Source organism: Oenanthe melanoleuca, chromosome 19 (assembly GCF_029582105.1).
Source record: "Oenanthe melanoleuca isolate GR-GAL-2019-014 chromosome 19, OMel1.0, whole genome shotgun sequence".
In the NCBI taxonomy this organism is placed as follows: domain Eukaryota; kingdom Metazoa; phylum Chordata; class Aves; order Passeriformes; family Muscicapidae; genus Oenanthe; species Oenanthe melanoleuca.
Window position 1 is genome coordinate 3996155 of NC_079352.1, and position 24975 is coordinate 4021129.

General features: G+C 62.3%; 1 protein-coding gene across 6 annotated transcripts in view; it reads left to right on the top strand.

Moving 5' to 3' along the window:
* Positions 1–3663: 3663 nt before the first annotated feature.
* MYO18A (myosin XVIIIA) overlaps positions 3664–24975 on the top strand; it is a 37059-nt gene continuing 15747 nt past the window's right edge. For 2 of the 6 annotated variants that reach the window (XM_056506337.1, XM_056506338.1), the window contains exons 1-16: positions 3664–3737; positions 8367–9449; positions 17996–18083; positions 18210–18319; positions 18398–18574; positions 18655–18865; positions 19743–19885; positions 20580–20680; positions 20768–20831; positions 20933–21077; positions 22491–22502; positions 22962–23138; positions 23217–23307; positions 23400–23592; positions 23979–24065; positions 24650–24791. In XM_056506337.1, coding sequence (XP_056362312.1) covers positions 8442–9449; positions 17996–18083; positions 18210–18319; positions 18398–18574; positions 18655–18865; positions 19743–19885; positions 20580–20680; positions 20768–20831; positions 20933–21077; positions 22491–22502; positions 22962–23138; positions 23217–23307; positions 23400–23592; positions 23979–24065; positions 24650–24791 — 2749 coding nt within the window. In that variant the 5' untranslated portion in view covers positions 3664–3737; positions 8367–8441. Of the gene's footprint in view, positions 3738–3789; positions 3918–8366; positions 9450–17995; positions 18084–18209; positions 18320–18397; positions 18575–18654; positions 18866–19742; positions 19886–20579; positions 20681–20767; positions 20832–20932; positions 21078–21419; positions 21441–22490; positions 22503–22961; positions 23139–23216; positions 23308–23399; positions 23593–23978; positions 24066–24649; positions 24792–24975 lie in introns of those variants that run through there. The other 4 variants (XM_056506335.1, XM_056506336.1, XM_056506334.1 and 1 more) reach the window with 4 other exon arrangements.

The window sequence follows — 24975 nt, forward strand, 5'->3', positions numbered from 1 at the left end:
AAAAAAATAATCGGGGCGGCTGTTTGCACAGATAATCTTGGGCACAAATGACTCAACGATTTGACCGCGCTGGCATTTTCCAGGGGCAATGCACCGCGCCGTCACGGGGTGAGCCTGGGGGCTGGCCTGGCCCTGGCGCCAGCTGGCACCGTGGGGACGGCGGGGACACCTCCCCGTGAGACCCTGCGGGTGGTGGGCTCGGCACGGTGTCTACCAGGCACTGCGACTTCGCTTCACCAGCCAAGGCGCGTTCCCTGTCACCGTGTTGGCGCGGACACCCTCCTCCCATCACGGGTGAGGAAGGCTGGAGGTGAGAACTGGCATGGCCCTGGCAGACGTGTCCCCACGGCCACACCGAGCCCCAACGCTCCCCACAGCGCTGCCACCACCACAACCCCACACCCAGGACACCTTCCACGGCCTCGGGGAGGCCTCGGCCCCGCGGTGACCACAGCCACCAGCCCCACAGCCCCCTTCTCACTGGGGCTGCCATGGGGCGGACACTGCAGGCCCTGGGGCACCATGGCGGGCACAGGCCGGGCCGTCGGGGGTCACGAGGCGAGCGTGGCGGCGCGGGCTGCTGCCTCAGCGCATGGCTGCCAGCACAATGCTCGCCCGCGTCTGACTGCCCCTTTTGTCTCCCCGCTGGGCAGCCGCGGCCGCACAAAACAAAGCGCCCCGTCAGCGCTGCCTGCGGCAGGGCCTGGCGCCCGGCCCGGGGGACCCTGCGGGGACGCGCGGCGGGGTGGCACCCGGGCAGACGGGCCTGGTGGGGCTCAGCTCGGTCCTGGGGGACCCCTGCTGCGGGAAGGGCGCTGCCCTGACGGGGAAGTTGGGGTTTGTGGGGGTCGTTCCCCTCGCTGGCTGCTGCGGGATGGGGATGGCGGTGGGATCGGTGTCACCAGGGGATCACTGTGACAGAGCCGTGGGGCTGCACGCCCACAGTGCCACCAGATCCCAGCAAATTTGGGTCAGGGAATGGGAAGGGCAGGACCTGCCCTCTGCAAGGATGCCAAAATGGGGGGCTGGTGGTGGGATGCTCCTGCCAAGCTTCCACAGCACACTCGCTGTGCACCTGCTGGGGCATCCTGGCTGACGGGGGAGGTCAGCTCGGAGCTCGCCCTCCAGCTCACTCCAGCCCCTCGGACACGTCCTGGCCACGGCTCCAGCCACCCCAGAGTGCAGAGGCTTTTCCAGGAGCCTGGTGCCACTAGAGGGAGAGCTCAGCCCGAGCAGGATGGGACACCATCGGCGCATGCGGGTGTACGGTGGGTGTGTGGCACTGCACCCCCCTCGGCACCCCACACAGGCACCTGCCTCCCCTTGAAAAAGGAAAACTGTCTCTGCCTGAAAACCACCCCAGAGCAAAGCCTGGAGCCGGCAGCACCCCAGGCTGGGGGCAAGGTGGGGGGAAAAGCCCCCCTGCACAGCCCACACTGGTCATGGCCAGGGATGGGTCACTCTCAGCAGATAACAGGACCCCAGTATGGCCCAGGCTGCTGTGGACCCCCCAACACCTCACCCTGCTCACTGTGCTGGTGTCCCCTCCTCAAGGACCTGGGGGCACAGCAGCGAGTGCCTGGGGAGCCAGTGATGCTGGCGGGTCCACAGGTTGTCTGGAACAACTAGTTTTTCTAGATCCAAGAGACTATAAAAATGCAGTGACCTATTTAGGGAACCCCGCGGTGCCGCAAAACAGATGCTTCCTCTCCCAGCCCGGCTCCAGGCTCCTGCCCTGGCCAGCCATCTGCGCCTGCCAGGGGCACGCAAAATACCACTGGCACCGGAGCTCTGTGCCACTTCTCCATAGAAAACCCTGGGGAACACAGAGAGTTTCCCTGGGTGTGGGATTTGCTGGTGCCTGGGGAACCCCCTGCCCGGGAGACCTGCTCAGGGCAACCCAACCTGTTTCTGGCAAAGCCAGACAGGATCATGTGGACAGGAACAGCTGGTCAGCTTGCTGGAAAACACAGGGTGTTTAGCTCTGGGGATGTGGCAGAAGAATGGTCCCAGCGGGTGGTGGCAGGGCTGTGTGGCACTGGGGACCCTGCGCTGTCCCACAGCTCGGCAGTTCCAACCGGCGTCAGCCCATCACCACCTGCCCAGTGTGATAAGGCAGCAGGAGCTGCCGCAGGCTGTAACTGGCTGTTCACTGTGCCAGGCAGCAGGGCAGAGGTACAGCCACACAGTGTGTCCCCTCGCCACCGCAGCTGGAAAACCCTCCTGAAAGCTCAGACGGGCTTTGCGGCCCTTCCAGATCACTCAACTCCATCCCCGCTCTCCGGATGGCTGCGGCTCCCTGCACTTGGTGCCACGTGCCTGGGACAAAGGACAGTGTGACAAAAGCAGGCGGCTGCGCTCACTGCCGCCGTCCTCCGCCCCTGCAAGGGCTGCATCTCCTCCACCACTGCACCCCTCGGGCCAGGGCCCAGCACAGGGCTCCTTGCTCAGCTGTCAGCTTGCTCTGCCATGCCCCGTGTCCCACTCTGCTGCTGCTGTGGGACTGTGTCTGGGCACAGGCTGTGGGCTGGAAATCACAGCCAGCTTTACCACAGGGAGTGGGGCTTGTGACACCCAGACAGGTGTCTATCACCAAGAGTGGATCACAGCCCGATGGTAGGAGAGCCAGGACCACACAACTCAGCCAGCAGTGGTAGGATGGCAGCAGGGGCTTGGAGTGAGTCCCCTGGGGTACCTTGGGACAAGGCATTGTCCCTGTCATCTCTGTGAGCTTCCCAATCAGAGACTGAGCACTGCCTAAAAAGTGCTTTTGGAAAGAGCTTCTGGATGCCTTTCTCCGGGGTCCCTGTTCCCAAAGCCCCACTCCAGCTTCCCTGGGCACAGCTGCTCCCTCGCCCGATAGGAAGAGAGATTGTCCCAGCACTGATGTGGCAGGGCTTATCCTGAAACCATCTGTCCCAGGATTCTCACTGCATGTGACGTCCCAAAGCCGGACACCACTGGAAGGGGTGTAACAAAGACTGTGCTGCTCCCGCTGCTGGGTGTGCTGGGAGATGCTCATTGTTAACCGTGGGCTGTCTCCTGGGCAGAGTAAACACTGTCCTCACCGTCAGTCCGTGCAGGCTGACAGCCCTCGCTGGGGACAGGTGCAGCGGGAGAAGCCGCAGAACGGCTCCAAAGGCAACTCTGCCATGGCCAGCTCTGAATTCCATCAAGCACCGTCACCCTGCTCCACCCGGCAGCCTGGAGCCTTCCCTGCCTGGATCCAGTGCTGTTCCTGATGGGATTCTTCCGAAAAGGAGAACCCCAGGAGCGCGTGTGCGCACTGTGCGATGCGCGGGGCTGCGTGTGCGCTAGTGCGAGCTCACACCTTGTGGGTGTATGCGAGGATCGGGGTGCCGGACGGGCGCCGTGTCACCGTGTCACACCGGGGCTGTGCCCGTGCGGGGTCACCGCGCTTCGCGGCTGTGCGGGGCGGTTGCGCCGACCCCAGGTGCGCACCGGGCAGCGGGCGCCGGTCCGTTCGGTGGTTACAGCCGCGTTGCGGGCGCAGAGGGGTTTTCCCGGGCGGGCAGAGCCGCTTCTCCTCCCCGCTGTTCTCCGCTGCGCTCGGTGCCGACCGGAGCCGCGCCCGGCGCGGCGGGCGGCGCGCGCAGAGCCGGCAGTGCCCGCCCCGCACCGGGGCCGCCCCGCCCCGCCCCGCCCCGCCCCGCGCCGCCGCCGGGGCCCGGCACCGCCGCCGCCGCCACCGGGCCCCGCTCCGCCGCCGCCGCTGGGTGAGTACCCGCCGCCATCCCACCGCCACCGCCACCGGCCACCGGCCACCGGCACCGCGCCCGGGCCACCGGCACGCACCGGGCCGCGGCTGCATCGCCCCCCCGGCGGGCCGGGCCGGGCCGAGCCGAGCTCCGCCGTGCCCGTGTTCGTGCCCCCGCGGCGCTGCATAGACGCCGTAGGTGGGTGAATGGGTGGGTGTGTGTGCGCGGACCCCCCGGTGCCGCCCCCCGGTTGCGGGGTGTGGGTGCGCGCATGGCCCGCTCTCGTCTCGCAGCGCCTGTGCAGCCCCCGGTGTCACCGGTGTGCGCGTTTGCAGTGTGTGTGTGTGTGTGTGTGTGTCACCTTGCGCGGGGTGTGTTTGTGTGTGCAGTGTCCCCCCTGCGGGATGCCCCGTGTCAGGTGCTCCGTGCTGGGTACCCCAGCAGCGCTGCAGCGCTCCCCAGGGCCAGCCCTGATTCCAGGGACAGCCCGCTGGCCTGGGCCTTTCCCACAGCACCAGGGAATTACATCCAAAGCCATTAGCCCGCTAACCACATCGCCACTGGCACCTGAGGCTCCTTTTTTGGAGCGACAGGGGTGGGTGGCACTCGGCGAGCTGCTGCGCCGGGGGTGGCGGGGGCTCGCAGGGCTGTGGCCACCCCAGCGCCTGTTGGTTTTCCCAGAGAGGAACACTTGGAGCATCGGGCAAGGGCGTCCCTAAATCGTGTGGTTTCCAGCCGGCCTGTGAGATGCAAATTGTCTGGTCAGCGAGTGCCAGAGCTAAACTTAGGGCAATTAGAGGAAAGTGTGGGCACATGGCAGGGTATTCCTGCACCCCAAGGCTGGTACTGGCGCTCCAGCACTGGGGGACCTCTGCCTGCTGCCCCATCCCAGTCCCAGCTGGGTGTTCCCTCAGCACCTGCATCAGCCCTGGACTTTGCCCAGTGACGAGCTGTGGCTCGGCCCTTCACCTTTGCCATGGGCCGGGCCATGCAGGGCTTCAGGCTGTGAATTTGGGGCCAGAAAAGGGTGATGAGGGAGGTGTGCACCCTGTGCTGAGGGGGCTGCAAGCCACCTAACCCCCCCAGCTGGTCGTGGAACCATGTCTCACCTGGAAGCCCAGCCAAGATCTTGCCCCACTGCCTCTGGGTCTACCCTGTAAGACCTCTTGAGCTGTGTCATTCCCCAGATTTGGGGTGAAGCAGGAGCTTGCACCTCATGCACCCTCCTGGCCTGAGATGACCCCTCATAACCAGTCTGGGTCCCCTTTGCTGTTGGACATGGGGTTCCTGCAGCAGGAGGGTCTGAATTCCTGCTCTGGGGAGAGCCTGGTGGCACATCCTGGCTGTGACTCAGGTGGATCCGGAATTGTTTTCCTCTTGAGACATTCCAGCATTGTCCGTAAGGGAAGGCACTGCAGAGTGATTTGGAAACCCCCTAAATTTCCTTGTTCTGTGGAAAACTTGTGCAAGGAGCCATCATGCAGATCAACCCCCATTTGCCCTGCGTAGGAGCTGGCCTGGCTGCTCGGAATCGCTGCCAGCAGCTCCTGTTCCCTGGCACGGCATTATCCCTTCCTGGCTGGGCACAGCCAGCCCGTGGGGTACCCCAACATGGTGTGCCCAAGGAGGGGACAGCCACCAGCTCCCTGTGCCAAAGTGGTGTGGGAGCACAGCCCTAGTGCTGGCATCAGGGAGCAGAGCAGGGAGGGCAGGCGACCGTGAAACTTGCAGTGCAGGTCCCTGCGCGGGAGCGTGTCGGACGAGATTGCGTCTGGAGCAGGGAAGGAGTGGCTGGGAGTTTCAGTGAACGCCTTCCTCCCTGCCTGCAACTCCCCGGCGCCCTGGCAGGGATGCGGGGGCTCATGGCTGTCAAGGGAGGACATGGGGGAAGGTGCATCTAGCTCCTGCTTGGGTGGCTCAGAGAGCCTTGAGGAGCGTTGAGGTGCGTCTCTCTTTCTCCATCTGGCCCTTGCAAGGTGACGTGCTCATCTTTGGCCAGCCCAGAGTCACAGCAGCATCCTCGCGTGCGATCCCAGGGTGCAGCCGGCGCCTCTCTCCTCCCTGTCACAGCTCATGCACGTCGCTGCCCCAAACACGCCTGGCCAAAAGGAGTCCTGGAGCAAGTCCGGGCTGAGTCAGGGAAGGTGTGTTGGGTCTGAATCAGGAGCGAGGAGACGCTCGGCAGGCACCTCCTGCTCACGGCATCCTGCTGCACCCATCCGTGGCGGGAGGCTTCTTGGGGAAAAGGGAGCAAACCGCAATGGATTGCACACAGGCTGGGGACATCAGTGCAGGGCGGATGCTGCGCTGCTTTCCCCAGCCCACAAAAATCCCGTCTCCCTGTCCCACTATTGTGGCCCTGAGTGGGGCACACGTGGCTGCGGCAGCGGCCGCCAGTGCTGCCTGATTAGCGATGCGGCTGGGAACGCTGTTCCCCCTTTTTGTTGAGCGTACAAAGGCTGGGAGGCAGCCCTGTGTGCCGGGAGAGAAACCACCGAGGACAAAGAGCGCTCTGCCTGCCTGTCTCCGGCGCCGTGGCTCTACCCAGCACCTGCCTGGCGAGTGGCTCTGCTCCAGGGCACCCCCGGGATGGATCCCAGCAGCCCCTCCCTGCCGTGGGGTGAGCACTGGGTGCTCCCAGGGGTGCAGCCTTTTGTACAGCTTCAGGGATGCCCAGGCAGCTGTAGTAGTGGTGACACATGTCACACAGCGGGGACAGGAACAGGTGCAGGTGGTTCCCTCCCTGCCATTGTCTGCGCTGAGGCCCTGGCACAGGGGAGCAGCCCCCAGGATGGCACAGCCATGGTGGCCTTTGTGGCAGCATCTGCTGTGTGTGGGTCATGAGAAGGAGCTGTGCTGTGTGCTGGTTCGGGTCAGTGATCACCCCACTCCAGTTTTAGGAGAGAAGAAAGGAAGTGGGTTGTTTTCATGTGTTTTAGGGCCCTGCCCTGCCCAGGTTCTGCTGTGGGTCTAGGTAAAGCCTCAGGTGCTGCAGGGAGGGCAGAGCAACCAGAGCCCCAGGGCTGGGGTGGTGTGGGCACAACTGTGGCAGCCCTTCTGGCCATGGCCAGGGCAGCTTGCAGCTGCAAGCCTGACCTTGTCCCTCGGGCTGCTTCCCCTCACTGCCTCAGAGGTATCACACACCCAGAGCCAACACTGTGCCATGGCTTGCAGGGCTCTGTCCTCACCTGCCCTGTGGCCAGGCCTCTCCTGGGCACGTGTGCTCCTGTCCCAGCCCCGAGGGGCATCGAGGTTCAGGGAGTTCCCTGCCATCCCTGTATGGCTTTGTCAAGGGGAACACGGGTTTCCCTTGTCTCACTGCGTGTGGTCAAGGGCAGTGCCGTTGCAGGGAGATGGTCCAGGCGGTGATGGTGATGCAGTACTGATGCTGTGCTGGAGCCAAGGTGCAGCTTGGCACAGCACAGCACATCCATGCACCCCAGGCAGAGCCTGCACTGCCACCGTGGGCAGCACTACCCATCCCTCTGGCTGCCCAGACCTCATCCCCACGCCCGTCGGAGAGCTCTAAAGCAGATGCTTCAAACGTGGGGAGCTTTCCTGTTGTCCTTAAACGTGAGGAGCTTTCCTGTTGTCCTTTGTGCTGAGGTTAAGTTCCTGTGCAGTTTCCTGCCCTGTTATATATAGCTGTCAGCCCGTCCCGCGGGCGCTGCCAGCCGCCTGCTCCACTTTGGAGTTGTTTATCCACAGCCCAAGCGCTCGATGGAGGCTGGGGGGGGCTACAAATTACCCCAGGGGCAGAGGATTCCTGTAGCACCCCGTGCAGGGTGAGACTGTGGGTGCCCCCAGGCTCTGGGTGTCCCCAGGCGCTGGGTGCACGCAGGGTTTTCCAGGAGAGAGCTGTGTTTTCTGCCCAGCCGTGGTTTTCCCACTGGAAGCTGGGTGCTCCCCCCGCCGTGCGCGGGATGCCCGAATGAAAGAGCGACTGTTCCTGGAGGTCGCCGGCAGCGTCACGAGCCTCTAGGTCGCCCTGGCTAAAATTAGACACTTATCAGTGTTGGGAGGGATGTGATTTTACAGGTTCCTGTTTATTAGAGCAACCTTCGCTCCAGGCCGTGTTTCCGGCTCCTCCCTGGTGGGGACGCTGCCCACGGCAGCCCCTGTGGTTTGCGGTGGCCAGAGCCAGGATGAGCAGCAGAAAGGCCTCTGTTTCCTCAACAAGGGGCTTTTGAACAGCAGGCAGGACGCTGGTGGCTGGATGGGATGGGGGTTTTACCCTGGGGAGTGTCCCTGCCGGCAGTAACTGCTGCAAAAGCCAGCGGGATATTTTCTTCCCTGCCCACCCATGCTGCTCCAAAACAGCTCCTGAGCTGCTGAGGGTCTTGCCTGCAGTCAGCCCCGGTGCCAGGCACTGCCAGGCTTCTGGGCTTCTTTTGAGGCAACCCTGGGGGTACAGGGCCATCTCTGTTGCATCCCTGGGGCTTGGTGCCCAGCCAGGGCAAGGACACATTGACTAGGGCAGTCTCAGCTGTGTGGTGCTGCAGTCCCCAGGGAGGGTGGGAATACTGGAACAGGCCCAGGGGCTGGGGGTGTCAGCTGGGGTGACCAGTGGGGTGGTTGGAGGGTGGTGGGTGGGTGTTGGCCGTGCTGCTCTCTCATGGCACCTTTCCTGTCTGTTATTGTGCACAGGCGGCTGTGCCGTGACCAGCACCCCAGCCCAGTGCTCTGCCGTGGGGGCTGGAGTGCCCCAAGCCCCCTTCCACCATGTTCAACCTGATGAAGAAGGACAAAGAGAAGGATGGGGCCCGGAAGGAGAAGAAGAAGGAGAAAAAGGAGCGGATGTCAGCAGCTGAGCTCAAGAGCCTGGAGGAGATGAGCATGCGCCGGGGCTTCTTCAACCTCAACCGTGCCTCCAAGCGGGACTCCAAGACCCGTCTGGAGATCTCCAACCCCATCCCCATTAAAGTGGCCAGTGGCTCCGAGCTGCACCTCACGGATATTGACTCTGACAGCAACCGGGGCAGCGTCATCTTGGACTCAGGCCACCTGAGCACGGCCAGCTCCAGCGACGACCTCAAGGCGGACGATACCAACTTCAAGGGCTCGGTGCTGCAGCGGGCAGCCAAGTTTGGCTCCTTGGCCAAGCAGAACTCCCAGGTGATTGTCAAACGCTTCTCCTTCTCGCAGAAAAGCCGGGATGAGAGCACCTCAGAGACCTCCACGCCCTCTGAGCACTCGGCAGCCCCCTCCCCACAGGTGGAGGTGCGCATGCTGGACACCCCGCTGGACAAGCAGGGGGTTCCCCCGGGACAGCCCTGCGCCCCTCCCGCCGCCTCCCTGCGTGCCAGGGTGCCGGAGCTCGTTGGCAAGAGGTTCCCGGCCGAGCTGCGGCTGCCGGCCCTGGTGCCCCCCCAGCCCCCCACCCCACGGCAGCTGGAGCTGCAGAGGCGCAACACCGGCGATTTTGGCTTCTCCCTGCGCCGCACCACCATGCTGGACCGGGGCCCCGACGGGCAGGTGTACCGGCGCGTCGTGCACTTCGCCGAGCCCGGAGCCGGCACCAAAGACTTGGCCTTGGGCTTGGTGCCGGGCGACCGGCTGGTGGAGATCAACGGGCGGAACGTGGAGAGCAAATCGCGGGATGAGATCGTGGAGATGATCCGGCAGTCGGGGGAGACGGTGCAGCTGAAGGTGCAGCCCATCCTGGAGCTGAGCGAGCTGAGCCGCTGCTGGCTGCGGGGCGGCCAGGGGACGCGCCGTGCTGCCTGGGATGTGAGTAACGCCGGGCCCGGGTTCTGCCAGCGCCAGCGTCCTCGGGGGGTGTTTGGGTTGGCAGGGGCCGTGGGAAACAGCGGGTGCTGGGGCTGCTCCAGCCAGGAGCGATGCACAGGGAGGAGTGGGAGGTTGTGCCTGCGATGCAGCGGTGATGCGTCAGGTCTTGCAAGTAATCCCTGGTGGGTTTTGCCCCCAAGGTGCTCAGGGTGCTGGTGGCTTGGGTTTTCCTCCTGCTAGAGAGGCTGCAGGAGAGCCCAGCTCTGCGTTGCCTGCGGGAAGTCTGTCCCCATCTCTTTGCTGACAGAGCACAGTCCAGCTGAGAAGGGAGCTTTGCTCCTCACTGCCAGGAAATTCCAAAGACTGCAGAAGGACGCTGCCTGCTCCACTGCCCACGCTGGCATCCCCCACTGGGATCCTCCCCGGGGACTGGGGCAGGCACACAGTGTGCCAGGGGCCGGGAGCTGCTGCCGGCGTGCGCAGCGCTGTGTGCGCGGCTGCTGCTGCTGCTGTATAAATAGAAACTTAATGGCTGGGTGACCCACATCCCTCACGCCTGCTGCCCTGCTCTGCTGACCCTGCCGCTGGCTCACCAGCGTCCTGGCTGGACGCATAGCCCCCCAAATGCCAGCAGCCTGCAGGGCTGGACCCCTCCATGGTGGCAGGAGGTGCAGCAGAGGATGGTGTTTAGCGTATAACTGGACTTGGTTAGTGTATTTTTAAGCCTTCCTTGGGGGAGGAGGGTGCCTGTTCTTGCAGAGCAGGTAGCCTGCACTGTAGTGCATGGCAGGGCCCTGTGCCTGCGGGATGGTGGCCAGGATGGAGTGACAGTGACCACGGGGCTGCATGTGCTCCTTGAGCAGATGCTGGCGCTGCGGGGTGGGGTGTGCGCCAAGGCAGAGCCGTGGCTTTCCTTCAGCTCCTCCCTGGAGCCATGCAGGCATCACTGCTGCCTGGATAACCCCTGGTGGGATAACCCTGGGCATGGCTGCCTGGATAACCCCTGGTGGGATAACCCTGGGCATGGCTGCCTGGATAACCCGTGATGGGATAACCCTGGGCACTCCTGCCTGGATAACCCGTGATGGGATAACCCTGTGTGGACACCAGGCACTCCTGCCTGGATAACTCGTGGTGGGATAACCCTGGGCACTCCTGCCTGGGTAATCCGTGATGGGATAACCCTGTGTGGACACCAGGCACTCCTGCCTGGATAACCCGTGTTGGGATAACCCTGGGCATGGCTGCCTGGATAATTCCTGATGGGATAACCCTGTGTGGACACCGGGCACTCCTGCCTGGAAAACCCGTGGTGGGATAACCCTGTGTGGACACCGGGCACTCCTGCCTGGAAAACCCGTGGTGGGATAACCCTGGGCATGGCTATGACTGTGTGGCAGCACCTTGGCACAGAGACAGGTGTGCACTGGATGTCGGCACACACGGACCCAGCAAGGTGCTGGTGCCCTCCAGGAGCGCTGGGCTGGGCTGGGAATGGGGAGAAGAGACACTGGTGCCCTTGGGGCTGCATGGGAGAGGCTGCATCACACAGCCTTGTGCCAGAACATGGTGTGGTTTGACGGCATCAGCCGGTGGGAGCTGGCCAGAGGGCTGGCACTGGCTGTGCCCTGGGGCTGTCACCGCAGCACAGGCACCTCCCTGTCACCAGAGTGACACGCTGTGGCTTTGCTGGTGCTTTGGAGCCCAGATTCGGGTGCTGGGTGCAATTGGGGGTCCCTCACACAGGGAGGCCTGGCTCTCCCCCAGGCCCCACTAAGCTGCCTGGAATGTTTCTGGTCCTAATTTAAATAAAAATGATCCTTTTTGAAACAGGAAATTATAGACATATTTTGGGCTGTTGCTCTTGAAGCCTGTCCCTGGCTGGGGCAGGATGGTGCCGGGCTCTCTGTGCACCACTGGGGGGTTTAACCCCTTCACTGGGTCTGTGCTGAGTCACCATTGTCCCCACAGACCCAGCTGGGCAGTGGCAGCACCCACTGTGACTTGGGGGGTGTCAGTGCTGTGGGGTGACAGGGCACATCACGGCTGGGCATTGGGGCTGGGGTGAAACCCCCTCTGTGTCCCAGCCTTGCTCCCAGTGTGGGGCTGGCTCAGCTCCACACTCATATTTATTTATTTACTGGTGAAATTCCTCAGGCAGGGCCCAGGCGTGCGCCGGCCCAGCAGAAATATTCCAAAAACGCCTCTGACCACTCCAGTGCTTTAGCAGGGCCACAGGCATGCAGTGGCTGTGCTGGCCAACCTTGTGTGCCACTGTCCAAGGGCACCCAGGTCCCTGCAGGTCGCTGTCCCCAGGGTGTAAGGCCACTGTGCCATAGCATGGCTGGGTTCCCTATGTCACACCAGGGTGGGACTGTGGGACTCTCATCATGTCAGAGGCACTTTTATCATTTTTCTGTGATTGGGAAATTCTTGGTTTGGCTCTTTTTCTGCTCTCACTGAAGGACTGGTGCTGCTGCAGTGTCCCAGTGTGGGGGGGTTCTGGGAGGGAGCTTGTATCCAGTGGGCTCTGCTGAATTTCCTGGCTTAGGAATGAGAGAAATACGCTGGCCAGGCAGAAATGCTGCTGTCACCAAACAGCTGGGCTGGGCATCCCAGTGGAGGTGGCTTCGTGCCTGTGCTACCTGGGGACACCCGTGTGTGTCACTGCAGGCACTCTCTGCTGTGTTATGCCATATCTGCCAATGGTGTTTGATGTGGCCTGTCCCTTGTGCAGGTGTGTTCTAAGCTGGGACCCCTTGCTTCCTCTGGGAATGTTTTTTTTTGCTCAGGGCACATCCCTTCAGCTGGGCAGGGACCTGCTCAGCTGCCAGCTGGGGTCCCGGTGTGCCATGCCTGTGTCACCACTGCTCCTCCATGCCACCAGCATGCCTGGCTCCCTGCCACCAGCTCCTCCCAACAGCTCCTGCACAGAGAGGCCCCTGACACCCCTATCCCCCTGTCCACTGCCCCACTCTGTTTCCAGAGGAATTCCAGAGGTTGCTTTACCGTGGGCTGCTGGGTGCTGTCTCTCCCCAGTAGCACTTTGGGGTGATCTTGTGTTCAGGGGAAAGCCGGAGGAGGAGCGAGCAGCGTCAGGGCTGCACGGCACCCGGGGTGTGGATTGTGCCACCCCATCCTTTGAGGCACAGAGCCCCCCTGGCTCCCCCAGCCCCACAGCTGCTCTTGGCTTGGGGGTTCTCTCCGTGGCTCGGGGCGGAGGCGGCCGGGCAGTTCCCCCCGCGGCAGAGCCCACATCACTTCCTCTGGCAGTGGCGGCGGTGACGGTGCTGCTGCTGCTGCTGGCGAGGCCCCACTGCCCTCCTGTCCCCCCCAGCTCCCCTCCGGCTGCTCTGCGCCAGCCCAGCGGGGCCCTCGCATTCCTGGGCTATTTTTAGGGTGGCCCTATCAGCCCAGCTGTCCCTGCTGCCGGCTGCCGCCCCACTAGTGCCTCTGCCGTGCGGCGCCGCCGCGGAAACTCTGCTCCTGGCTCCCTCTGGTAAGGTGGGGACCCCAGCACAGCTTGGGGGAGCACGAGGGGGGTCCGTGGGAGACAGTCCTGGTGCTGGGATCGGGGATTGCGAGGCTGAACCCACCCCTGGGGTGCTTTGGGGTTGTTTGTTGTGGGGACCTCGTGGCCGGAGCTCTCTGGAGACTTTTGTGGCTTCTTGGAGTTAGAAGCACTGTGGGCAGAGGGTTTGGGGTTTCTGAACCACAGATGGGTTAATCTCCAGGCACCCATGCTCAGCCTGTGCTCCAGGCACTGGCATTTCACGCCATGGTGACAGTTTAGGGGGACAGAGGACCCCTCAGGGATGTACTCCCAGGCTGCTGGGCTGCTTTGGTGGCCAGGTGCTCCCCTGTGCCACACCTGGCCCTGAGAGGGGGCTTCTCCCCTGTGGCCCCAGGCAGAACCTGGGCTTGGAGAGTGGGTGCCATCCAGGGCAGCAGGTCCCACCAGAGCTGCCTGGCTGCTGGCACGGGGTCAGGCTCAGAATAAACCCAGGCTGTCAGGGCAAGCAGGGAGCTGGGGCAGAAAATATCCCTTCCCTCACCCTGGCATTTGCTTACCACAGCGGGCTGGCCCGCTCAGGGGAGCGGGGCCACAGTCCTGCAGCCTGACTAAAGGGGTTTTTTTTACCCAGTGAGTTTTGCTGTGTCTCAGACTGGTCACCTGTCTGCCCCCAGAGCCCCTCCTGTGGGCACTGGGTGTGTGCTGAGCAGGTCCAGGTGGGCTCAGACCTCCCTTCCTGAGGCTCCAAGGTGGGGAAGGGCATGTGCCTGTACCCAGAGCTGTGGTTTGGCATTCTTGTGCTGTCCCCAGCTGGTCTCACCTCTCCCTCTCTCCCCAGCCAGGGCTGCAGCTCCATGAGACATCACCATGGCGTTCTCATCCCGGTTTGCGTTCTGGGAGCAGAAGGGAAGTCTCTCTTGCATGTTTGCCTGTGCCCCACCTTTGGGTCACGCTGCTGACCAGATCTCCCAGTTTGCCCAGTGCTGGCACCATGTTTGGAGCAGCACTCCTGTCCTCCCTCCCTGCCACGACAAGGACTGTGCTGGGCGATTGGGAGCTTGGGGTCACCAGCACAGCCATGCATGTGGTCACTAACACCATCACTAACAGCTTTGCGAGTGTCTGGTGCAGCCCCTAACACGGTGTGAGCCACCCCAGTGCCACCTGCCACCAGGAGTGCTGTGTGATGATGAGTCAGGGTGTGTTGCCCACGGGATGCACGACACGCTGCCACTGTAGTGTCACAGCAGAGTTCTTGCACTCAGAGACAGAGCTCAGGGCAGGGCTTGGCTGCCCACCCCCCCTGAGGCCCCTGGTTTCCCTGGGTCAGCAGGGATCTGGCATGTCCTACGTGTGGCTGCTCCTGAGATTAGCTGGTGACACTTAAAACGTGCTGTGACACTGGGAGGGTGACGTGTAGAATGACAGAACCCTGCAGAAGGGGTGGTGGGACTCTGAACCACCTCCCTCATATGATTAGAGGGCCCAGGCACGTACCTCTCCCACTTTTGGGGTTTGCCATAACTAGGGTGCATCTCTGTGCTTCACCCCTGGTTTTTTTTGGCTGATGGGAAGCCTGGAAGGACTCATGTCCTTGTCCTTGCAGTGGGCTGCAAATTGGGGCTGGCAGAGAGTAATGGTCCCGGGGTGTTTTCCAGCAGCAAGGCCCCACAGTGGGCTGAAACACACTCCTCTTGTTTGTCTGACCCTCAGGTCAAGGACGAGGACAAATCTTTAGCTGTGAAAAGACCCGTGAAGGAGGATGGGGCTGTAAGTGTCACAGGGCAAGGGCAGGGTGGAGCTTTTGGGGATGGGGCTTGTCCTTGTGGGAACAACCCCTGTGACAGGGCCTGGGGACACCAGGCAGGGTCATGGGCTTAGTGATGCCCTGAGCACTGAGTTTTACCCCCATGCTGGCAGCCTGAGGGTTGAATGGTCACTTTTTGTGAGGCAGGGAGGTCACCACTGCTCCCTGCTCTGGGTTCCATTGTGGGGCTGTAGGTTGGTGGGGAAGGTCCCCAGTGCTGGGGTCTGGCCAGGAGCTATGCTCCATGGCAGGGCTGAGCCCTGGGCACCACCATGTCCCAAACAGTGGGCTGGAGTGGAGGCTGGACCTCCACTCACACCTCTGTCATTGTGGCTGCAGTCAGAGAGCCCGAAGGATGCAGCACCTGCAGCCCCGAAAGCTGAGCCCCCAAAAGCTGAGCCCCCGAAAGCTGAGCCTGCCAAGAGCCCTGAGCCTGCCAAGAGCCCTGAGCCGCCTCCTGGGAGAGGGAAGAGCCCCGAGCCGGTGCTGAACGGGGCAGCTGTGAACGGGCTGGAGGCACAGGGGGATGATGATCCGGGGCTGTCCCGCCGCAAGGTGGTGCGGGTGGTGCGCAAGGTGGTGCGCAAAGTTCTGCCGGGGGAGGACGCTGGCAGTGCCAAGGAGCCGGGCCGAGATGCCAAATCTCCCGAGCCAGTGCCACCCCCAAGGAAGGAGGAGACAAACCGTACCGCTGTCCCGGCTCCCCCAGCCCCGCCGCCTCCTCCAGCCGTGCTGCCTTCAGCCCCTGCCAAGCCAGAACCCAAGGATGAGATCTCAGAGGGGCTCAAAACCCTCATGGCAAAGGGCAAAACCAAGGAGCACCGGCCACGGCTCCGGCCGGGGGACAGGCAGGAGAAATCCCGTGAGCCAGCTGGTGGGGACACAAAGCTGTCCCCATCCCCGGGCACTGAAACCAAACCAGAGGCACCAGTGCAGCTTTCAGGTGGGAAAGTGGAGCCAGCAAAGGCGTCTGCTCTGAAACCCACGGCCCTGGAGAGGCACAAGGTACTGGTGTGTGCACGGCAGGGGATGCTCCCACCCAGCAGCCGGTTGGGCCCCCAGTGCAGCATGGTGTGAGCTCACCTGCATGGTTTGCAGTGGTTTTGAGATGTGTGGTGTGGGCGGGAGTCACTTCTTTTGGGGCAGTCGTGTGTGCAGCGGCCACTCCCTCATGCTGCCCCTTGTCTCCCCTCCATTTCATGTGGAGAAGAAGCTGCAGACCAGCGAGAAGCGGCCAACTCCTGTGAAAAATGCCCCAGCTGCCCCCCAGCAGGTGTGTAGGAGTGCTGACCCAGGTCCCTGGACACTGGGTACACGCTGGTACCCAGCTGTGCCTTCAACCTGTGACTGCCCCAAGCACTGGGCTGCAGGGCTGGGAAAGCCTTTGCAATGGCCCTGCTGGTGCCCATGTGCCAGGGCTATGAGGGCTGTGGGGCAGCTGGCCTGGAGCTAATGGTGCTCTGCCTGCAGGCTGCCCCTGGCCCTGCTTCCCCTGGCCCCACATCCCTGCTGAGCCCATCTGAGGAGGCGCAGCTCCGGCTGGAGAGGATCTTCACCAGTTCTGTAATTCCAGAGGGTTTGGTGCTTGCATGTTGCCTTCCCAGGGACAGGGAGGCGTGGGCAGCATGTGGCTGCCCAGACGTGTCGTGTGCTCTGCACACAGTGACTGTACCCTTGTGTCTGTCTGCCAGCCCCATGGTCCATCTCTGGGTGACACTGGCAGCAGGGAGTGGATGACCAGGGCTGTTGGTGGGTTTGGAGATCATTGCCCAGACTAACGTGCTGGGCATGGGGGGCTGCTGGCATTCCCGTAGGGGCTCAGGCGCACTGTGGTGGCTGGGATGGATGATGTCCTGGTGGTGCTGTGTGATCATGGCCATGCTGGGGCCCTGTGGCTTGTCAAGGTGCTGCTTCTGCTCTCTGCCTCTCACCCCCTCTCTTCTTTCTCTCCTCCTTCCTTGCTGCCGTCAGCTGGACCCCCCCGCCTCCGCCTCGGCACCCAGCCAGGTACTGTACCCCCGTCCTCAGGAGCCCTCTGCCTCCACCAGCGACCCCCCGCCATCCTCTGTGTGCCGCTGGGCTGGCGTCTGCGCCCGCGCCTCGTGCTGGAGTGTAAGGCTTTCCCCATCCCACCCTGCTCCGTGGGCTGCCACGGGGCCGGCGGGTGCCAGGGCAGCCAGGGCTGGGCGCCTCTCCCCTCCCCAGAGGGGAAGCCAGACATCCCACCAGGGTGCCCTCAGTGGAGGTGGCACAGCTGGGGTGGGCAGGGGTGTGGAGCAGGGTTTGAAGGGGCAGAGTGCTGGCATAGACAGGATGCATGGCTCATGCCAAAGCAGCTGTGGCACGTGGCGCTGGCAGAGCTCAGAGCGGGGTCAGTGCAGTGACCCCCAGCCCCAAGGGCTTTGGCAGCACAGCCTCGTGGCCGGTGTCCTTCCCAGCACTGCGCTGCCCGCTGCCCGCAGTGGTGGCCGTGGCACGAGGAGCGCCCGCAGGGTTTGGCACAGCGGAGCTTTGCCCCCTCTCGCTCCCCTCGCGCCTTTCCATGCTGTGTGTGGGGCAGGGCTGAGCCCTTCTCGCCTTCACCGCCATCTCTCGGCCTCGCCAGGGTCCAGCGGACGATGCGCCGGCAGCTCCCCTTGGCCCCGTCCCTGCTGCAGCTCAGGTTTGGCTTTGGGGCTCGTCCTGCTCTCCTTGTGCCAGGGGCATCCCCGCTGTGCTGGCCACCAGCCTGGCATTTCCCATGTCAGAGTCCTGTGCCATGCCCTGTGTGCCTCCTCTGTGTGCCTCAGTGTCTCCTGTGTCCCTACAGCATGTCCCTGCAGCATGTCCCATGTCTCCATAGCATGTCCCATGTATCCCATGTATCCTGACATGTGGCTGGCGTGGGTGCCTGCTCTCAGGGCTGTGGTTTGGGAGTTTGGCCTCTCCAGGCTTGCCTGAGGTGGCTGTAGTGAGTGTTCCTGTGGGTCACTGTGTCCTTATGTCTGCCCCAAGCTGTGACAGGCCCCTGGTGCTGCCTGCAGCCCTGCACCCACCGGGGTCCCCAGCAGGCAAACTGGGGACATGTGCTGGGAGGGTTTGTGGCTTGTGGAGGTGGCCTGGCTGTCCAGCACATGGCCCTGTGGCCAGTCAGCCCTGCTCCCTCCAGCCCCAGGGATGAGGGGAGGGGGTGAGACAGGGCAGGGGGCAGGTGACCACAACCTCTCCACATCTGCTGTCCCACAGGCCAAGACGGAGGAGCAGATAGCAGCCGAGGAGGCCTGGTACGAGACCGAGAAGGTGTGGCTGGTGCACAGGGATGGCTTCTCCTTGGGTGAGCCTGGGGCACTGCTGGGACAGTCCCTGTCCTTCCTGTGGCGCTGTGACCCTCCCTGACCCCACTGCAGTGTCCCTGGGGGCTACCAGCACGGCCCCTCTGAGTGCCCCGTGCCCCTCACAGGCAGCCAGCTGCGGCCAGAGGCAGGCAGTCCCCTGCCCGAGGGGAAAGTGAAGGTAAAGCTGGACCACGATGGAGCCGTCCTGGAGGTAGAGGAGGACGATGTGGAGAAGGTAGGGCTGCGGGGCGGGGGCTGGCGGGGCAGATCCCCGTTCCCTGCCTGACCCACCCCATCCCAACCTCGCTGCCAGGCAAACCCCCCGTCCTGTGACCGTGTGGAGGACCTCGCCAGCCTGCTGTACCTCAACGAGTCCAGCACGCTGCACACGCTGCGCCAGCGCTACGGCGGCAACCTCCTGCACACCTACGCCGGGCCCACCATGGTCATCATCAACCCGCTGAGCTCGCCCTCCATGTACTCTGAGAAGGTGACAGCGGAGGGGACAAGCAGCTGGCACCGTGCGGCGGGGGTGGCAGTGTGCTGACTCCCCCTCCCTGTGCCCGCCAGGTCATGCACATGTTCAAGGGGTGCCGCAGGGAGGACACGTCCCCGCACATCTACGCGGTGGCGCAGGCGGCGTACCGCAGCATGCTGATGAGCCGCCAGGACCAGGCCATCGTCCTGCTGGGCGCCAGCGGCAGCGGCAAAACCACCAACTGCCAGCACCTGGTCCAGTACCTCGCCACCATCGCCGGTAGCACCGGCAAGGTCTTCTCCGGTGAGTCCCTTTGTGGGTGTGGAGTCCCTTTGTCCTGCCTGTGTGGGAGCCTTGATGGGTGGACGGTGGTCAGGACAAACTCAGGCGCTCTCTATATTCTGGTCTTGAAGTTTGCAGTTTATTGCATAGGGCGTGGGTATAAAGAGCCCTGCTGGGAGCTGCCAGCCGCAGCTCGGAGCAGGGCAGAAAGAGAGTGGAGTGGGGTAGCAGGAGTTCTAAGAGATAAGAGGGGGAAGTAAGAGAACGAAGAAAGGGAGCGAAGTAAGAGAGGTAAGAGCGCGATTTTCCTGTTTACAGCATAATAAATCTTCTTCTATGTTTAATATTCTAATTTCCACTAAACAGTCTAGTACAAGACACAAATTCTCTAACGTTCACATACAATCTCTAGGAATCGCTACATTACCATGTTTTACTGCTTTCTTATCTCTAAACCTTATCTTGGACCTTTCCTGTCATGCCTGGAGAGGGTCTCTGCTGGCTCTTCAGTATTTGCAGCAACTGGCGTTATCTTAACAAAGGGAGATCTTCAAGCATCCACGTTGCTGCTTTCCAGCCGCTCAGTCGAAAACTGCTTTCATCTCAATCTCGCTTATGGTTTCCATATTCTCAAAATCTTTTGCTAGGCAATCATATTTATCCTTCCCAACATGCTTGCACACCCCTCTGGCTTCGCGGTCACAGCCCCACGCATGCGGCAGCGGCCGGACACACGCCAGACGAGCTGTCACTGCGTGTCACCGTGTCACACCGGCGCCTTTGCCGCGCTCCTGGGGGCTGCTGGCAGTGCAGGGGAGCAGCAGCACCTGCCTGGCCGGCTCTGGCCCCCCCTGCCCCACCGCACAGCTCCTGCACTGCCCCGCTTCTCTTCCTGCAGTGGAGAAGTGGCAGGCTCTCTACACCATCCTGGAGGCTTTTGGCAATAGCAGCACCGGCATGAACGGCAACGCCACCCGCTTCTCGCAGATCATCTCTCTGGACTTCGACCAGGCTGGGCAGGTGGCGTCTGCCTCTGTACAGGTGAGGGGACCAGGGTGGCCCCCACAGTGTGGGAGCTGGTCCATCCTCACCAGCGTGGCTCCCTGTGATGTGAGAGCCAGTCCATCCTCATGGGAGTATTGTCCAGACAAGCTGTAACTGCCCCAACCCCTGTGGCAGAGTTCAAGGCCAGGTTGGACAGGGCATGAAGCAGCCTGGGACAGGGGAAAGTGTCCTTGCTCATTGCAGGGGTTTGGAACTCGTTGATCTCTCAGGTCCCTTCCATTCCAAACCGTTCCATGATTCCATGTATCTCGTGGTGTTTCCTACACTGCAAGCTCTGCCACAGATCCCCAGCCATGCTTGCAGCACTCAGCAGCCTGGCATCCTGCTCTCATCCTTGTTCACACCCAGATCAGATGGGCTCCCTGTCCTTGCTGAGTTAGTCCCAAAATCAGGGGATGTGTCTTCTGTGTCTGCTTCGCTGCTGTGGTAACAGCAGAGCCCTTAAAATCCAGATGTACTCTGTGCTCTTGTAGTAGCAATCACCAAGGAGAGATGCTCATGGGCTGCTTGGGTGATGTTTGCATTCACATGGTGCCCTGCAGTGGGAAGGAGACCCTCACAACTCTGTGAGAACCCTGGGCAGGCAGCAAGGATGTGGCTGGGGTGGGCTGGGGGGTCTCAGAGGGAGTGGGGCACTTGGGGACCGTTCCCAATGTCCCACCTCTGCCAGACGCTGCTGCTGGAGAAGCTGCGCGTGGCCCGGCGCCCAGCCAACGAGGCCACCTTCAACGTCTTCTACTACCTGCTGGCCTGCTCTGACAGCACCCTGCGGTGAGCTGGGGGGAGGGCATGGCCTCCATCGTTGGGGGGTCTCTGGTACAGCCCCCATGAGGCCAATCATGGTGTTTGTCCCTGCAGGACTGAGCTTCACTTCAATCACCTGGCAGAGAACAATGTCTTCGGCATCGTGCCTCCCTCCAAGGTTGTTGCCTTGGGGAGCTGTAGGGGAGTCTTTGGCCTCTTTGGGTGCAGGGGGAGGCAGAGTTGGGCTCCAAGACTAATGGCTTCTGTCGTTTTCCACAGCCAGAGGAAAAGCAGAAGGCAACCCAGCAGTTTGGCAAGCTCCTGACAGCTATGAAGGTGATGGGCATCTCAGGAGACGAGCAGAAAGCCTTCTGGCTCATCCTGGGGGCCATCTACCACCTGGGAGCTGCCGGGGCAACCAAAGGTAACAAGCTGGGAGCCATTAACGAGGGGAGATTTGAGACTGATGGATGGGAGGGGTTACAGAGACACCTTTTAAACAGCCTGCAGCCCAAATGAGCTCTGGGGCAGAGGGTGGGAGGTTGTGTCAGCTGAGAGACGGTTCCCTGCCACCCTGAGTGCTCTGGGGCACCCAGCTTTGTCCCCATGATTGGGGTGATCTCATTAACTGGTGGGAATTGAACACGCCCAGACCCTGGGCTGGCCCCTGCCAACTTGGGGGAGTGGGGGCCTGGGTGGGGCTGAGGCTGTCGGGGGTGTGTCCCTGGTTCCCAGTGTAACACCTTTCCCTCCATCCTCCTCGCAGAGCCACTGGCAGATGGAGCTGGTAATGGGAGTGGGGAGGGCTCTGCTTTGGGGGGTGCTGAAATGGGGGCTTGGGATACTGCTGGTGCGCTGGGACCAACTCTGACCCTGGCTGGGTCCTGGCAGCCCCAAATTTGCCTGCTGCTCATGAGGAGTCCCAGCCCAGTCCTGTCAGCACCACTGGTGATGTGAGGCAGGGCTGTCCTGGCACACAGAACTCACCATGAGTGTGTGTCTCCCACAGCACCAGCTTTGCTCTCCGTTCCTGGGGATGGCAAATTTGGCTTTGGGGGCTGCTCTTCTCTCCCTGTGGCTTTCTCTTTCTGCCTGTTGTGCTGGAAGCCCCTGTGGTGCTGCATGCTGGTGGGAGAGCTGGGCATGTCACCCTCAAAATGGGCACCTGGAGCTGGTGGCTGCACCCAGGGAATTCGCAGCCCTGGGGGAAAAGATGATCTGGGGCTGAAGAGGGAGAGACCAGAGAGGTCTGGATGCACACTGGGGTGCAGGGCTGGCCTGTGGGGTGTTCATGGGGTGCAGTGCTGGCCCACGGGGTGCTCTCAAGGCACTAGAGGGCAGCAGGGCCCCGCTGCAGCCACCACAGCAGGATGCTCAGGCAACTCCAGAGCCTCTCTATGGGAGCTTGCTATAGGGGGGGAACCCCAGATCCTGCTGGTGGGGGGAGCCTTGCTGCATCCTGCTCGGGGGGCAACCCACCCCCAGGTCTGTGCTGCTGCTGCTGAAGCCTCCCCTGTGCCTCGTGGACACTGGGAGTGCTCAGAGCCAGCTGAGTTGCACCAGCCCCACAATTTCCTTGACCGTGGGCTGGATCCAAAAGTGGCTCCCCATGCTCTGGGGCAGAGCTGAGCTGCTCCCAGCGGTGCCCGTGGTGCGGGGGGCTCAAGGGGAAGGGTTCCCCACGGCGGTCACGGTTTGTCACTGCAGCGGTGCCTGGGGAGGGGGCAGGCGTGGCTTGTGCGGTGGCAGGAGGGCGTCCCCGTCCCCGCGGTTGCCGTGCCGTTGTTTCTAACCCCTGTCTCTGTTCGCATGGTGCATGCTGCCCTTTGCAATGCAGACGCCGACGAAGGTAAAGTCCCGTTCTCCGCGCGTGTCTCTGGCTTCCCCCTCCCCCGTGCCACCCTCGTCCCGCTTCCGTGTCCCTGTGTGTCACCATTAACCTGCTCCCAGCGCCCGTGTCCCCGTGCCTGTCTGGCTGCACTGCAGCTGTGTCACCAAGCAGGGACGTGTCCCCTTGTGGGGTGGCTCAGAGCCTCAGAGGTCCCTGGGTAGTGGTGGCAGGGGGTCCGTGCTCCACTCCAATGTGGCTCCAGGCTCAGTCCTGCAGCAGCACAAAGCTATTCATCCCTATCTCCTCTTAGACCCCAAACATCTCTGTCTCCTCAAACCCCAAAACGTGTGCTCCCACTGTGCCCATCATCCCCAACCTACTCTGTGGGTCCCTAAGATCATCTCAGTCCTGTTTGGAAACACTCCCCGTTTTTGGGGGTGCCCTGCCTGGCCCTGAACCCCCTTCTCCACCCTTCAGCTGGGAGGAAGCAGTTTGCCCGGCACGAGTGGGCTCAGAAAGCCGCCTACCTGCTGGGCTGCAGCCTGGAGGAGCTCTCCTCTGCCATCTTCAAGCACCAGCCCAAGGGCACCCTGCAGCGCTCCACCTCCTTCCGCCAGGGCCCCGATGAGTCTCCCCTGGGGGACAGTGGCACAGGTAGGGTGAGATATGGGGGGGACAGGAGATGTCCCCGGGGGATGCCAGGCTGGGGACACTCAGGCTTGCTTTGGCCAGGTCCCAAGCTGACGGCGCTGGAGTGCCTGGAGGCCATGGCAGCTGGCTTGTACTCCGAGCTCTTCACACTCCTCATCTCCCTCCTCAACAGGTACGTGCTGGGGTGGCCAGCAGAGCAGGGAGGTTCCTGGCATCACCCACTGACCCCACTGTGACCCCACTGTGTCCCTTTGTGCTCCCCAGGGCGCTGAAGTCCAGCCAGCACTCGGTGTGCTCCGTGACGGTGGTGGACACTCCTGGGGCGCAGAACCCCGAGCTGGCAGGGCAGAGCAGGGGGGCCACCTTCGAGGAGCTGTGCCACAACTACGCCCAGGAGCGCCTGCAGCAGCTCTTCCACCAGCGCACCTTTGCCCGCGAGCTGGAGAGATACAAGGAGGTACCAGGGACACCCAGGGCTGCCATCGCCTCCTCCACTCCTCTCCCATACCCATGAGAACACCTCCTACATGTCCCCCCTGATTTCTTACCCAGTGGCCACTGGACCAGTCCAACCAAAGCAGCTCTGACATGATGCTCAGGACTTTCCCCAGGGCTGCTGTGCTGATTGTGGGCTGGGAGGTGGTGGAGTGGCTGTGAGTGGTGGTGATGGTGGTCACTGCTTCTTCTCTATCTGAGTATTGGCAGCCCATGGGGACCCTTCCATGTGTCCTGGTCCTCCCTTAGCACTCAACATTACTCTAAATCCCATCAAGACCAACACCCTGATGGATTCACACTCCCTATCACTGTTACTGCTCACCTACCTCTGTTCCCCCTCACCAGGAGAACATAGAGGTTGCCCTGGCTGATGCTGAGCCCAGCTTCTCTGGCTCCATAGCTGCTGTGGACCAGTCCTCACACCAGGCACTGGTAAGCACCTTCCACTCTTCCTTCCAGCCACATCATGGCAGCAGATGGGTGGCTTTTTGGCACTTTGGTGGTAGAGGGGAAGGAAAGGTCCTGAAAGCTTGGTCATGAGTATGCATGCAATCCACATACCTGGTGCATCCCCCAGCATGGTTTTCCCTTCTTGTCCTGGGAGCTGCCTGTGCTGTGGGCAGAGGGCCTGGAGACTGTGTGTGATTTCTGGGGTGCTCCAGTCCTCGAAGTGCTCTGGTCCCCAGTGTCCCAAGTGTCTGGTCCCATGGGTTCCCAAGATTCTCCAGTCCCTAGGATCCTCCCAGGGGAGAAGGCTATAGAGGCTGAGGGTGCTGCTGGCACCATCCCTGTTCTGGTATTCAGCCCAGCGCTGCATTTCCCACCTCAGTGAGATGTGCTGCCAGAATGTCCCACATGGACCCTTTCTCTTCTGGGTCTCCACTATCAGGAGCCCTCTCAAATACTGTATGAGGTTGCATGCTCCCTGGGCGCCCCAGTTGCCCTGTGACACCCCATGTCCCTGCCCTGGGGGACCCTGGTGTGCGGGGCTGGCTGCCAGCATGGTGTCCCTGCAGGTCCGGTCTCTGGCCCGCACGGACGAGGCGCGGGGGCTGCTGTGGCTTCTGGAGGAGGAGGCTCTGCAGCCAGGTGGCAACGAGGACACCTTGCTGGAGCGGCTCTTGTCCTACTACGGCCCACAGGAAGGGGGCAAAAAAGGTATGGAGGGGGACCTGGAACCATGGGGATGTATCCACTAGAGCAGAAACAACCTCTCTAGTGGAAGATGTCCCTGCCCGTGGCAGGGGGTTGGAATGAGATGATCTTTAGGGTGCCTTCCAACCCAAGCCATTCTGGGATTTTGTGATGTTTCCCAGTGACAGACTGATCCCCACTGGTGCTC